The 14,774-nt window shown below is 42.1% G+C and overlaps 1 protein-coding gene across 1 annotated transcript in view; it reads left to right on the top strand.

The window, feature by feature from the left end:
* The first annotated feature begins 3,114 nt into the window (after nucleotides 1-3,114).
* The window catches only part of PPP4R2 (protein phosphatase 4 regulatory subunit 2), a 32,881-nt gene continuing 21,221 nt past the window's right edge, over nucleotides 3,115-14,774 (top strand). Inside the window, exons 1-2 of the mRNA XM_083724879.1 lie at nucleotides 3,115-3,436; nucleotides 4,191-4,272. Coding sequence (XP_083581005.1) covers nucleotides 3,403-3,436; nucleotides 4,191-4,272 — 116 coding nt within the window. The 5' untranslated portion in view covers nucleotides 3,115-3,402. The remainder of the gene's footprint in view (nucleotides 3,437-4,190; nucleotides 4,273-14,774) is intronic.

The raw sequence follows: 14,774 nt of genomic DNA, 5'->3' as shown, positions 1-14,774 counted from the left end.
ATTTGTATAGGGTTTACTCTTTAACCTTTTCTTCTCCTGAAGATATCCTGCAAGGCAGCAGAGGTTTAGGACTGGAGTTTTCCTTCTCCTATGTGGGCTACCTTCCCAGGTTGACATGCCCCATTTGCCCCTCACTTCCCTCTACAGCACATGCAGAAACCACCTTCTTGACCATTGGACCCACTATTGTCTCATTGGTTCAATCCACTGGAGCCTGTCTTTACATGCAGAGGAAGTTACTAACTCACTGAGGATTTGAGACCCATCAGCTATCCTCACTTGGTTTAGCTGGCCAGCCAAAGCTGTTTCCCCGGGTGTGCTCACACTCACATGCTGACACCTAGGAGCTACAGGTGATAGCTGAGTACAGGGTGGGGACCAAAGGTGAACAACTACCCCACACTAGCTTGCGCCCCACCTTCTTTCAGCCTTACTAAATTAAAATATCAGGGTCTTTTCCAGGGAGTCTTCTCTTCTCATGATGTGGCCAAAGTATTGGAGCTTCAGCTTCACGATCTGTCCTTCCAGTGAGCACTCAAGGCTGATTTCCTTAAGAATGGAGAGGTTTGATCTTCCTGCACTCCATGGGACTCTCAAGAGTCTCCTCCAGCACCATAATTCAAAAGCATCAATTCTTTGGCAGTCAGCCTTTTTTATGGTCCAGCTCTTACTTCCATACATCACTACTGGGAAAACCATAGCTTTAACAATATGGACCTTTGTTGGCAAGGTGATGTCTCTGCTTTTTAAGATGCTGTCTAGGTTTGTCATTGCTTTTCTCCCAAGAAGCAGGTGTCTTTTAATTTCGTGACTGCTGTCACCATCTGCAGTGATCATGGAACCCAAGAAAGTAAAATCTCTCACTGCCTCCATTTCTTCCCCTTCTATTTGCCAGGAGTTGATGGGACTAGTGGCCATGATCTTAGTTTTTTTGATGTTGAGCTTCAGACCATCTATTTTCACCTTTGTTAAAAGGTTCTTGCAGTCTACTATAAATGTGGTCCTACTATAATTGACTGTGGCCAGCCCGTAAACTATGTGTATACTGTATTTTTTGCTCTATAAGACGCACCAGACCATAAGACACACCTAGTTTTTGGAGGAGGAAAACAAGGAAAAAAATATTCAGAATCTCAGAAGCCAGAACAGCAAGAGGGATTGCTGCGCAGCGAAAGCAGCGATCCCTCTTGCTGTTCTGGCTTCTGGGATAGCTGTGCAGCCTGCATTCGCTCCATAAGACACACACACATTTCCCCTTACTTTTTAGGAGGGAAAAAGTGAGTCTTATAGAGCAAAAAATACAGTGTGTGTGTGTGTGTGTGTGTGTGTGATGAACTCAGAGGTATGAGAGGAGACAATTCAGCCCCTGATGCAATCTCCATGGTGCTGATCATAAATGTGTTGTTTATGTGTGGAGTGAAATGGAAGTCACTGTGGTATAAATGGGGCTTAATTTGATACTGGGATGCACTGGAGCTTAATCCAGGGACCTTTTTTCTTTAAAAATGCAAAATAACAGCCTTCCATTTATTATTGATTTTAAAAAATCAGTCAGCACATTTAGGATTGACAGTAGGCTTTACTTATCAAGGGATAAGAGCAGGATTTACATTCCAAGGGTACTTTACTTTATCTCTGTCCATCACAGTCCATAAGCTCCTATGGTTGTTATTTTAGAAATTAAGCACTGGGTATATAAGAAGGTTATTAAAGCCTATCACCACAAATCAGAAGATGTGGCAGCAAATCTGTGTCTGGCTAATACCACCACAGGCTGACTTGGGACTCTCTTTATGCAATGTTGTTTCATACAAAAAAATAACTGCTTATGGAAAATAGACTAGCAGGCTGGCCAGACTAGAACCGTTCTGATGACATTTTCTGTTTACAGACAGACAGACAGATACTGTATATTCAACCTGAATAGGCAGAGCTGGCCCAAGACAGTTTGGCCCTGGAGGCGAAGGAGTGAGTGAAAATCTACAGCAAGAACAAAGGGTGGTGGAATAAAGATCTTCACTGGGATCTGCTGCCCCTGTGGATCCTGCCACCTGAGGCAGTCACCTCACCTTGCCTCATGGGTGGGCCAGCCCTGTGAATCCACTCAAGATTTACAGCCTCATGTGCCTGCCAACTAGGCCTGAGTCTGATATAGTGAGGGAGAAATAGTAATTTACAGAACCCTTGCTTGCCTCCATAACTATGATATGAAATAATCCTATTTCCAGCCCGTGTTATAGAATTAGCTGGATGCTGTAGCTGCTATTCATCAATGGCCTATGGCCTTTCAAAGCACTTGGGGTGTTGTCTTTTGATTTTACTCTCAGTACATTATGTATTTTGTGTTTTATGCTGCAAACCTTCCTGTGGTCTACTGATGAATGGTGGTACAGTATATAACAAATCTATCTCTGCCCATCACAGGCCACTACACAACGAAAACCAATTAAAAAAAATACTGTGTGTGTCTGTGATGAGTCTCACTACTCAGCACCATTCATGAAACAGTGAACGAATTCCAGGTATAGAATGATGCAAGAACTGAAGTTCAGCTGCCCTCAAGTTTTACAACTTTATAGACTGTCGAAATAATTTTAGCGCCATCCAGCGTGAAATCCCCTCTCCTGTGCAGCTCCGTCCTCAATCTGCAAGGCGATGCGCCATTAGATTCTGACGGTTTTTATTTCAGCTCACGCAAAAAACCGGGACGAGCACATGTGGGTGCTTTGGAGGGGGGGGCACCGAAAGAGGAAAGACCCTTGTCTGTGAGGTGGGGTGGAGAGGGGTCGTGTCTGATAAAGGGAGGCCGGAAAGAGAGAAACTCGTTCTAGTGCGTAACGCCCGACGCCACCCCGCACCCAAAACACTAGCGAGGCGGGAGAGGTGCCGAGAGAGAGAAAAGCCGCACGTTTCCATCTCGGAACGTGACACAGCCGGGAGAGAGGGCGAGGCGAGCCGAAGGTGAAAAGCGCGCCTTCCGACCAATCCCAAACCGAGCTGCTTTGCCGGCGATGCGGCTCTCCCTGCTCGGCTTGTTTGCCCCACCCCCCGGCTGGGCGGTGACGTCATGACCGCGGCCCCTCCCCCGCCTCCTCCTCCTCCCCTCTCGAGCGCGCCCCCGCCCCGGCGGGAAGAGGAGAGGCTCGTTTCGGTGCGCTTGCGAGAGGGTGTCGGGGGCGCGCACGGCGACGGCCTGGGCGCCATGTTGGAAGGTTGCTGAGCCCGGCCGCCGGGGTTTCTGTGTTTCTCTCCGTCTCTCTCTCTCTCTCTGGTCTCTGTCTGTGGTGGAGGCCGTCGCTCCCGCGGCTGCTGGTGCCTGCTTCCCGTGAGGGCCCGGGGGGCAGGAGGAGGAGGAGGTGGTGGTGGTGGTGGTGGAAGAAGAAAAGGAGGCAGCAGCGGATCATGGATATCGAGAGGCTGCAGGAGGCGCTGAAAGGTGAGGGCTGCTTGTTTTTTGATGGGTTGGGGGGGTTGGTTACCCCGGGGTCACGTAGGGAAGGGGTGACCCCGGGGTAACCCACCCACACCCCTCAAAAAAAATGTGAGAGGTTGTAGAGGAAGCCCTGAGGGAAGATAAGGGGATGGGGGGGGGGGGCAAGATGACCTGTAAAAAAAGGAAAAGAAAAGCTGTGTGTGGATGTGGAGGAAGTCTAGTCAGAGTCTGATCAGTCTTGCTTTCCAGGCCCCTAATTTCTGGGGTGAGGGTGGTGGTATGGAGATCCTGAAACGACCCAGAGGTTTCTCTGTCTCCTCCTCCCTCACCGCCTTCCTTCTATCTGAGTCCCCCCCCCCCCCTTAAAAAGGCCCTCGGAGATCCCTTTCCACTCTCAACGTGAACTGTTTCTTCTCCACAGTCCGTGGTCCCCAATGGGTTCCCCGTTTCCTTTCCCTTTCCCATTTCCTGTTACTTTCTGCTTCCATAATCCCCCAGCCCCACCTCCACCTCCAACCCCACCCACAAGAAATCTCTGGTTTACACTGGCTACAGCTTTCACCTCACCTGAGGCAGGTGGCCTAGTATGAGAAACCGGCTTTGAAAGGGAAGTTGGATATGAACTTTCCAGTCATTGAAGTGTATATGTTGTCCTTTGGAGGCCTGTAAGGCCCTGGCCTTTTGTGTGTGGGAAGTGAGTGTGTGTTTCTTTTGCTCCTTAATAACCTTTCTCCTGTTTTTCTTTACCTTTTTGCAGATTTTGAAAAGAGGGGGAAGAAGGAAGTGTGTCCTGTACTGGATCAGTTTCTTTGTCATGTTGCCAAGACTGGAGAGACAATGTGAGTGATTTTTTTAATTGACTAACAGCTTCTTGGTGTGGTTTTGGACATGACAGAAAGTTAGTAACCAAGTGTTTTTCCATTATAGGAATACTTAATCAATTATGTTTCTACAGAATTCTACACTAAGAACTCTGCAATCTGAGTTTATCAAGTTTTTCTGTTCGGGTAACTTACTTCCAGACTTAAAAGTTGCTGCACATTCATTGAAGACTGAGAATTATCTAAGTCCCTTTGCTTCCTTATAGTATTGCTTGTCAGCCTTAAATGATCCTACTGAGTACATTAAGCCTGCTGTTTTTTCCTTTTAAGAAGACAACCATCCACACTTCTGACCTCTGCTTTTACACTCAGAAACCAGAAAAGCATGTGTTTTGCAATCAGTTTTTGGAATTGCAAGTTAATGAAAAGTACAGACGTTGGGTCTCAAGCCTCTTCTAAGTTTGGTTCAACTTTTCACACAAGGAGCCCCAGTGTGATGCTTCCTGCACACAGCTGTACACAAATGATGACTTTCTGTTCTTTAATAGCTCTTGATTCACTAGCTAGCATAAGATACTGTTTCCCCCCAGACGGTTCTAATTGTGCATTGGGGCAGTGCTGGCCCTGTTTGGTAAACCTAAATAAATTTTGAGATAGTTCTACTTTAGTTACCAGCACATTGGGGGTTGTTCACACAGTAGCTGTTTTGTGCCAGTGCATCTTGATCCAGAAGTGTACTTAACCACACTTCCCAAGCCTTCAGGTCCAAGGCAATTATCTATGCTTTTCTGTTGGTCTGCCTTTTTCCTCCACACCACTTCCCTCTAATCTCTACAAAATCAGGGAGCAAATCCCTCTCTACTAGATAAGATATCCACGACTGCCTCTGCATAGGTTTTTTAAAAAATGATTAAAATGTTTCTGAGCAGAATTGCAGTTGTTTATTTATTAAGATGAGAATGCCTACTATTATTTGAGTTGCTCTTATTTTCCCAGGACTATAATTTATTGGCAGCCCTCCTTCTCTAACCAGCCCTTTGAAAGGACATTTCTTCCTTCCAGAATGGCTAGCCATGTGCCTGGGATCTACAGGACTGAGATTCCAGGTAAAACCAAGTGCTTGGTTTTCCCAGATCTCTCGGAACAATACTTATTTCGTACTTGTTCATATCATCCCACACAACCAGGCTGTGGCTTCTATTCTGGTGGGCTCCCTTGTATCCCTGTTTTCTCTTGTACCTTGTAACAACTTCTAGCCCTGCCCACTACATCAGTTTCCAGAAGCAGTGAGATTGAATTTGGATCCCTTCCATTTTAGAGAGTGTGGGTAGTGGAGATTGGCATAGTCCTGTGCATGGGACAGCATGCAGGTCATTTGTAGTAGTGTAGGGTGCCAGCTGCCCAGGGCACTTGTCAACGATGCTCCTGGGCTCTCCTGCTTCTCTTTAAGCCGGTGTGATGCAAATCCCTGCTTCTTATACTACTTGTGGCACATATGTCTGGCTTGAGGCAATATGGTCAGTTGTGTGTTATTTAATATCTAAAATAACATATTTATTGTTGTTACTATAGTGTCATCACTGTGCATGATCCTTTATAAAGTACAAGTCCTTGTCCCAAGAGGGTTACAGACAACTTCAGGACAAAGGGAAAGTAGAGGAAGAGGCAGTAATTGAGAGTAGGATTAATTAGAGGAGAAATAAATATTTATTTCAATTACCCATATTTAACAATCTAATGTCTAATCCCATACCCTGCTATAGCTAAGTTTATTCCCAAAGGAGTCTCAAAAAATGAGTTTTGAGGAGGGATTTGGTGCATCTCCAGTGTTCTGGGAGGTAGTTCCATGCATAAGGGTAACAAGAAGTAAACGGGAATAATTTGATGGTGCACAATGCAGACAGTGAAGAGGTGTGGGGCAAGGCCATGGTAGGAATTGAAGATAAATATGAGAAGCTCGTGCTGGATACCAAGAGAGTACAGGAAGTCAGGATAGGAATTTAAGGAGGAGCTTTATGTGGTCAGAGCAAGAAGAAAGGTGAGGAGTGGGTGGGAAAGATGAGACAACAGAAGACTAGAGAGGTGTTAGGACCATAGGAAGCTGCCTTACACAGAGTCACACCATTGACCCATCTTGCTCACTATTGCATAGTACACTGACTTGACCGGCTGTGGATTTTCAGGGTTTCAGGCAGCAGTCTTTCCCAACCTTTCCTGGAAATGCCAGGGATTGAAACTGTCTTTCTACATGCAAAGTTTGGGCTCTGACACTGAGCAGTAGCCCTTCCCTATGGCTGCAGTAGAAAAGATGAGGAAGCACAGTTATTTAACACACTTTTAATGTATCTTAAGTTTTTCTTTCCTGTATTATTTATTATTATTATTATTAAAGTTATAGACTACTTATATAGTTTGATTCCCTCCCTCCCCCCCTCTCTCTTTTTCCCCCTTCTTTTCCTTCTCCTCCTGCGATGAGGCTACATTTTAATATTTTAATGTTCCATTATTTTAATTGTTGTGTTTTATTTTTGTTTTTAAGTTTGTAATCATTCATCTTGTTTTTATTGTTGCTTGTAAGCCGCTCTGAGCCCGGCCTTGGCTGGGGAGGGCGGGGTATAAATAAAAAATTATTATTATTATTATTATTCACTTCTCTAGAGCTTCCCTGACTTCCTTATTGTCTCACTATTTAGCATGAAGGGGAAAAGTCTCCAGTGTGCACTGTTGGCGAGTGCAAATTTTCTTGCTCCCAAGCTATCCTAGTGGGGGAGGGTAATGCAAGATGCAGGCTTCAGCAAGGAATGTTTATTTCAGTGAGTATCCTTTTAGAGTTTATGTCTAGCTTACCAGAGAAGCTTTACTTCCCTTTGTGACTGGTTTCTAGGGAAAGCTGACGTCATCAGTTTTATTTGGCTCTTTGAATTAAAGGGTTCAAGCTCAATAACAAAAGAAAGTTGCTCATGTCTCACTCTAATATATATTCAAACTAAACTACAAAGACATTATTTTTCTATACTTAGCTGCACCAGTTTAAACTTCGTTGTTTTGTTTTTTGTCATCCTTCCATGGTTAATTGTTGACAGTGTCGGTTGCAGGATCACTTTAATGCAATGGATGCCAGACAATTATGTCTCTGCTCGCATGATGAGTCCTCTTCTCACCCCCAAGGCATCCTTCCCAAATCATCTCCCGTGGTTTGGAGAACCTTCCAGAGCAGAATTGTATGGATGGGGAGAGGAGGACAGGGAAGTCCCATTGCAGAAGCAAGAGCCATAGAAGCATAGAGTTGCAGAGAAGGAAAGGTGGCCCAAGGGTCATTTAGTCCAACCCCCTGCAATGCAGGAAATTCAATTTAAGCGTCTGTGACAAATGGCCACCCATCCTCTGCTTACAGCCCTGCAAGGAAGGAGAGTCCATCACCTTCTGAGGGAGTCTCTTTCTGTTCCACTATTAGAACAGCTCTTACCACCACAAAGTTCTTCCTGATGTTTTGTTGGAATCTCCCTTTCTTCTAGCTTAAATTCATTGGTTTGAGTCCTACCCTTCAGAGCAGAAAAAAATCAAGCTTGCTCCATCTTCCATGTGACAGCCTTTTATATATTTGAATGTGATTATCATATCTCCTCCCAGTCTCCTTTTCATGCTAAACATACCCAATACTGAATTCCCTCAGCTGTTCCTCATAAGGCTTGGTTTCCAGACACTTGATCATCTTTGTCACCCTTCTCTGCACGTTTCAGCTTGTCAGAATTGTGCCCAAAATGGAACACAGTGTTCCTGGTGTGGTCTGACCAAGAGTGGTACTATTGCTTCCTTCATACTTCTCTTCTTGCAGCCTAGAATAGTATTATCTTTTTTATGCTGCTGCATCACATTGTGGATTCATGTTAAGCTTGTGGACTACTAAATCTCACATAATTTTGGATATTAGCCAATGTCTATTAAAATTGGTGTCAGTATGATAGAATGGAACAATGATTGTAAAGGTTGCATACAGGCAACGCTTGATTTGTGCAGGGGTTAGCTTTGGGTCATTTCGTGCAATGGTGGAGCATGTATAAGCTCACCCATTGTGCCCCTTTTTCCTGCCATTTCCATGTTCGCAGCAGTGCACATGTTTATGGTCGCACCTTATTTGAATGCACATTAAATGGTCATTGCCTGTATTTCTTATTTATATACTTAATAGTAGCCTGAATCCTATGTGGCCTTTCTTAACAAATTTTATTTGTATTTTCTTTAGTATCAGAATTAGTCCTCTTGACAGTTGGCTTTAGAAAATTCATATCTAGCATCTTAACATTTTGGTAACCTTAGACTACATTAGCTTTCAGTATAAAATGCCAGGACATATTTTCAGGATTATTGTTGTACCTTTTTAATGAATATTAGCCTGTTGGATGGATTTTTAAAAGTTTTTTGTTTTTGTTTTAAGAAACACCTGAGAATTTCCTGATAGAAGAATGTTCTGTTGATGGTTGGCACATATACAAATGATTGTATACATGAAAAAGGGTTGTATAATAAAAGAGGTGGCAAACCTGTGCCTCATAGACCATATATGCCCCTCAAGACAGTTTCAATGGACTGCAAAGACCACACTTTCTTTTTGATTTAATAATATGGGGGATGTGAGTGGTTTGTGGCATTATTTGTGGGTCTTACAGTCTTAGCTGAGTGCCCCAGTGCTATTTTGTGCTTTCCTCTGTTTTCATTCAAGCTTTCCCCAAGAGTCTGCTCTGAATTTAAGTGGTAAACTTCTGTATTCACAGGATTTCTTGAGCCCTCTTGAACACTGCACACGGTCGGTCGTAGCCTTGTCTTTGGCTGTTTCCAGTAGCTGCGATGTGGGGAGGGGGCAGCTTGGAGCACCATCATGGCAGAATTCCATTCATTCCCCTTTCCCTCCTCACCATCTGATTCAGTGAGCAGAGACATCCCCTTTAACTGCACAGGGGGCTGCATTTTCTCCTCCCTCCCCCGATTTCTTTAGTGTAGCCACCAATATTGTCACCACTGTTGTACCAAAGGAAAGGTCACTTTTCTTTACCAGTGCTCATCAGGGCAGAAGGATTGCAGAGACCTCAGATCTTATAAATCTGATGCTGCCATGCTTAGTGGCCATACTGGGACCTCCTTGAGACTTGGTTCTTGAACCTTGAAGACAGTGGCAGGAATACAGCCAGTAAAAGTGAGGGCAGGGAAGCATAGAGAGAGTAAGGAGGCAGAAAGTGGGGAGGAAGTGGGTCTTGCTGAGGGATCTGTGTCTGCTTTCTTGTTTCCTTCCCCCACCCCCTGTGTGTCATGTCTATGTGCTATGTGGGTTGGGCCATGCACAAATGAGATACGCATGTTGGAATGAAGCCTTTGAAGGTGAGGCCTGTACTTTGAAGTGAAACAGGCTAGGCAAAGGCTTGTAACCTCACTGAGAATTGTGTATCTGTGCTGCAAGGGTTCATAGGATGAAGATGTGCAGTTCCCTTTCAACAGTTTGAATAGGAATGTGTTGTGCATTATTAGGTAGTACATTGAATAGAAGTAGGGCCTGCTTTAACAACAGATAATGCACTTACTGGTTTCCATGGGTTAATCAGTTAGGAAAAATGATTGTTCTGGAAACTTGGTGGAGGCATAGCAAAGCTTGAGGCAAGACCTGTTCATAAAGCCAGTTATTGTCTGACACACAGACTTCAAAAAATTAATGCTTTGTTGATGCTTTTGGTTGGAATTGTACAATGCATTCTGTCGTGCATTCTGCAGACATTTTGAAGGAAGATAAACAGATAGTAAATGTGTATGTTTAACTGTGGTGTTAAGCCATAACAACAATTCAAAAAAAGTACAAAATTTCAGTCACTCAGTTTAGTTTATTTGGTCTTCAGACCATAAACAGCAGATACAATATAGTGTTGAGACAACCATAGCAAAGAAATACAGCATGAATGCACACATATTGTGTCTTTAAAATAAGAGTATAACAAAATCCACGAGCAATCAAAAGTAGTTTAAAAATGCAGACATCTTTAACTCTGAAATCATCTAGCTGTGGTTTAGTTTTAATGGCTACAGCAAGGGACTTTGCTATATTTTCATTAATTTTGGGGTTAGTGCCTGTCTTTAAAATTGAAACATAAAATTCATCTGAGTTACCCAAGTGTAAGGAAAATACTGGGGAGATAAAGTAGGAGTTTATATTCTTATAAACATTACAGTATAGAAGAGCATTGGCCAATGTTTCAGCTGAGCCACTTTCACAAGGACAAACTATTAAATGCCAGGGCAGCATGATAAATCAACTTTTCATAACTGCTTATGGTAAAACAATGGATTTTTCATTTCTTATATATTGTATTGAATTACAACTTGAATTCCAAAGAATTCAAATTATAATGCAATAAACTACAACATAAAATATAAAAAAGCTAAAAATACAATTTAAATGTATATGAATTTAAATGTGATGGATATGCCATGTCCTGTCTTCAACCACAAATTCATATACATGTCATTGACCACTGAATGAAACTGGTTGGTCACTGCTGGTCTTCAGATCAGTTTGCAAACCCCTGTTGTAGATCAAGGTACAGTAGTGAGCAAACCCTTTTTTCCAGAGCTACCATAATTAATTTTGCAAGTTAATAGCTAGAAATTTAATGTAGTTGTTTCTTTTTCTAACCCAGGTGTCAGAAAATGGGATAGTGAGTAGCTAATGGTATGAAGTTGGTTATTAACCAATTTTAGCCAAGAGGATAAATATAGGTGAGGCCAGTAACATATTACAAGGAATAACACTAATGTTTCCAAGGAAAAAATGCCTGCCTCAAGTTGTGCTTCCAATGTAGTTTTACATCTAGTTGCACAGAAGAAGGGTCTTTTTCAAAAAGTGGTTTGCCTGTCTCTAAGGATCAATTAAGCCCTAATATCCAAAGTTGATAATCTTGGTAAATGCTTTGACTTCATACAACTTCAAAACTGAAGGTGTATGCTGTTGTACCTTAAGAGCAGTACTTCTTTAGGAAACTTGCTATGATTTTTTTTTTTTAATGAACTGCTCCCCCCCCCCCTGTTTTAAAGCAATACAGTGGTACCTCTGGTTACGGATGGGATCTGTTCCGGAGGCCCGGCTGTATCCTGAAAAATCCGTAACTGGAGGTGCCCTTCTACACATGAGGCGTGATTGAGCCCTTTTGCACACACACGTGGCGCGCAGTTCGTTTCTGCGCATGCTTCTGTGCAACCTGAAGATTACGTATCCAGAGGGATATGTAATCCGAGGTACCACTGTAAAACATAGGCAAGCAATTAGCCTTCATAGGTATCCATCTAACTTTTTTGTTTTTTTAAGACTATATGTGGAAAAGGATTCACCCATTTAATCAGTTATGTAGACATGCCCCCCAAAATTAACTTATTCCCTCAGAAATTATAGTAGCTCTCTTATCCTCACCTACATTCATTGTTAGTGGAACATTGTGGTTAGTGTGTTGGACTGGGACGTAGGACATGAGGGTTCATATCTCAGTTATGAAGCTCACTGGGTGATCTTGGATTTTCAGCCTAACCCTGCCTCATAGGGTTATTGTGGGGATAAAATAGGGAGGAGAGCTATCTATGCAAGTGTGAGCTCTTTGAAGGAAAGATGAATTATAAACATAATAAATAATATTTGCCTGGAAGTGTATGGAGGGAGTGGGGAATGGTAACATTTCCAATTTCATAAAGCTTCCTTTTTTTGGAAGATTCTCACATCCCATGAATGACTGGGTTGGTGTGACTATTTACAAGACTGCATTTAATTATTGTTAACTATCTTAGGCAAGCTAAAGTTCATATGTGAAAGTAGATAAACAGGACTTAAGCTGCCAAGTTTTGCAAAATTATGCTCCCTAGGAGTACCTGTTAGACTCCCAACTCCTATATGGCCAGTGATCAGGAATGAAGAGAGAGTTGTAATCTGAAGCATTTGGTGGGCATCATTTTGGGGAAGCATGCAGCACACAGTGTAGTTTAAACTTGCTTGATATCTTTGGCAGTGTAAACATGATTGCTACCAAAACAATGGATCAAAGCTTCATGCATGAGGACATCTCTCCTGTGTGCATAATAATGTCTTTGGGTTCTGGCTTTTAACTACAGGATCCTTATTTGACAAGGTTTCTTAGAAGAAGATTATCCAACTTGGATGCAAAACCTGTATTGTCTTTTATTATTTATTGAGCTTATAAACCACCCTTCCTTCAAAGGAATCCCAGGGTGTTTTACAACAGCAATTTAAAACAATAGGACAGAACATATGCAACGAAAATCCAGTAAGAGACATGATACTCTAAAACTTTGCAGACTCTAAATTAGTATCACCAGAAATGGGTGAAAAATTGTGTTTCAGTTGATTATGGAAATCCATGAAAATCAAGGCTAACCATACCTCCTAAGAGGAAGGAATTCCGTAGATGGAGCACTGTCACAGAGATGACCCTGTCCTGTGTCACAGCACAGTGATCTATCCCCATTTAAGGGCATAATAAGAAGGGCCACATCTGCCAATCTCAGGATATCTGTAATTTCATTTTAGAAACTGAAAGTTTGGATAACATCGAGATACCACTCTGCTTTTTGGAACATATTGGGGATAGCTCAGTCAGTGGAGCATGTGATTCTTAATTTCAGGGCCCCACGTTGGGCAAAATATTCCTGCATTGAAGGGGGTTGGACTAGATGATCCCTGGGGTCTCTTCCAACTCCATGATTCTAGGTCCCATGATAGCATGTAAAACTTCACATAATCAATAAATAACAGTAGTGACCATGTGGTTGATGGGGGCAAACAAGGTAAAGGGTGTGGTTTTTTTGGTTACTTTCACATCACTTCAGATACTTTTGTATTTGATGCAGAGTAACTTTTCTCTTACCGTGAACATTTTTTCAACTGAACTGTTGAACAGCTTCCATTATCAAATTGTTGGTTTCTGATAATGAGCATATGCTTTTTAAATGTAGTTTTTAAAAACTTAAAATGCTGCCAATTTGCTGCTAGTGAAGCATCAGTGCAGTTCTTCTAAACTGAAGGCTGTGCATGTGGGGAATGTATTTATAATCTGTCAGTCTGTTTTATCAGCCACATTATTTCAAGGGAATGTGTGAAAGGCATGTCATATTTTGTGCTTTTTTGCACTAGAGGATTTCCTTGCACATAAAGGAGCCTCAAGTGATAGATGCTTTGAAAAAGCGAACAGACCCAAAGCTTTTGCTGCTGTTTCAGAGCTGGTTGCTGTACCAAACACTCGTGGAAATTTGTTTTGTGATTTTTTTCATTTTGGCTCTTAATTCTTAATGAGGAAATAAGAGCATTGTAACAAGTTGTTCTGATTCACACAGCTTTCTTTAAGTATAAAGGCATTTTCACAATCTTTGAATGAAGTTCTTGTTTGTACCGGAAATAAAACTGCATGCCTGGACATGTCAGTGAGTTGAAGCTCTACCCAATTTTATGTTCCTTGTAGTTGCACATATTGTGTCTGATGTGAATTATAGAGCAGCATGTGACAAAACACGAAGCAATCAGAGCACTCCTCGTGTCTGCTAATTTAGTTGCATGCTAATTCATACTCTTTCATTCTCCTGCACTTATTTGACTCTAAGAATGAACATGAACAACTTGTCTATCTTGTATCTGTTTACTTCTGGTTTGTTTTTTTTTAAACTACTGTTTTTAACTACCATGTTGGACTTTCAATGTACTTTTCAATGTTTGCATATCCAGATGGGTCAAAATTAACTGCCAATGGTGGGTATTTGTCAATTTTACGTTAACTTATGCTGCCCAGATACTGTTGAGTGCAGTTAGGAGCTCAGATATTGTGAGAAGACACCTTAATAGTGTTGTTTTGCCTTTCTTCGAATTGACTGGTTCCTTCTGCAGGTTCCAGCATGGATCTGGCCCTATGCTTCAAGTTGTATTTCACAAAATTATCCTGTTTGAGCAGCAGAACTTCCTCTCTCCATGTGGCCTCACCCAGATTTTATTTGGAAGTTGGGGGGGGGGGGACCAGGATATATTGGGTGGATGAAAGGGAGGAGTTCTATTGTGCAATTGGAAATTGTTGTGGCAAAAGTACAACTTCATTGGATACAGCCCTTAGTGGTTTTCCATATTTATTTAACACTTCCTTTTCCCAATAAAAACTCAAAAATAAAATGCAGCACATAATAATAATTTTCAGTGCATTTTACAAGAAAAGTTTCTAAGCAACTTATAAAACATTACAATTTCACAGATGCCCTAAATGATTTTAAAATACAAAATATTGAGTTTATCAACAATGAAAAATATTCTTCCCTATCCTATTTAAAGATTAAAAGAAACCCTACTAAAATCATTTTGCCTTAATTCCTAGTATTGTTTAAGTTGAGGTACTATTCTTCCTTATATGCACAGAACCCATGCATGTGCATGCAGTACAACAGGCCATCTTGTGATCTGGGAAGTCTGCGCATGCTTCCTATGTGCACTCAGAGATTCT

The sequence above is a fragment of the Podarcis gaigeae genome (genome assembly GCF_964106915.1).
Source record: "Podarcis gaigeae genome assembly, chromosome: 2".
Lineage (NCBI taxonomy): Eukaryota > Metazoa > Chordata > Lepidosauria > Squamata > Lacertidae > Podarcis > Podarcis gaigeae.
Note: the sequence above shows the minus strand (reverse complement) of the source record. Positions and strands in the feature narration are given on the sequence as shown.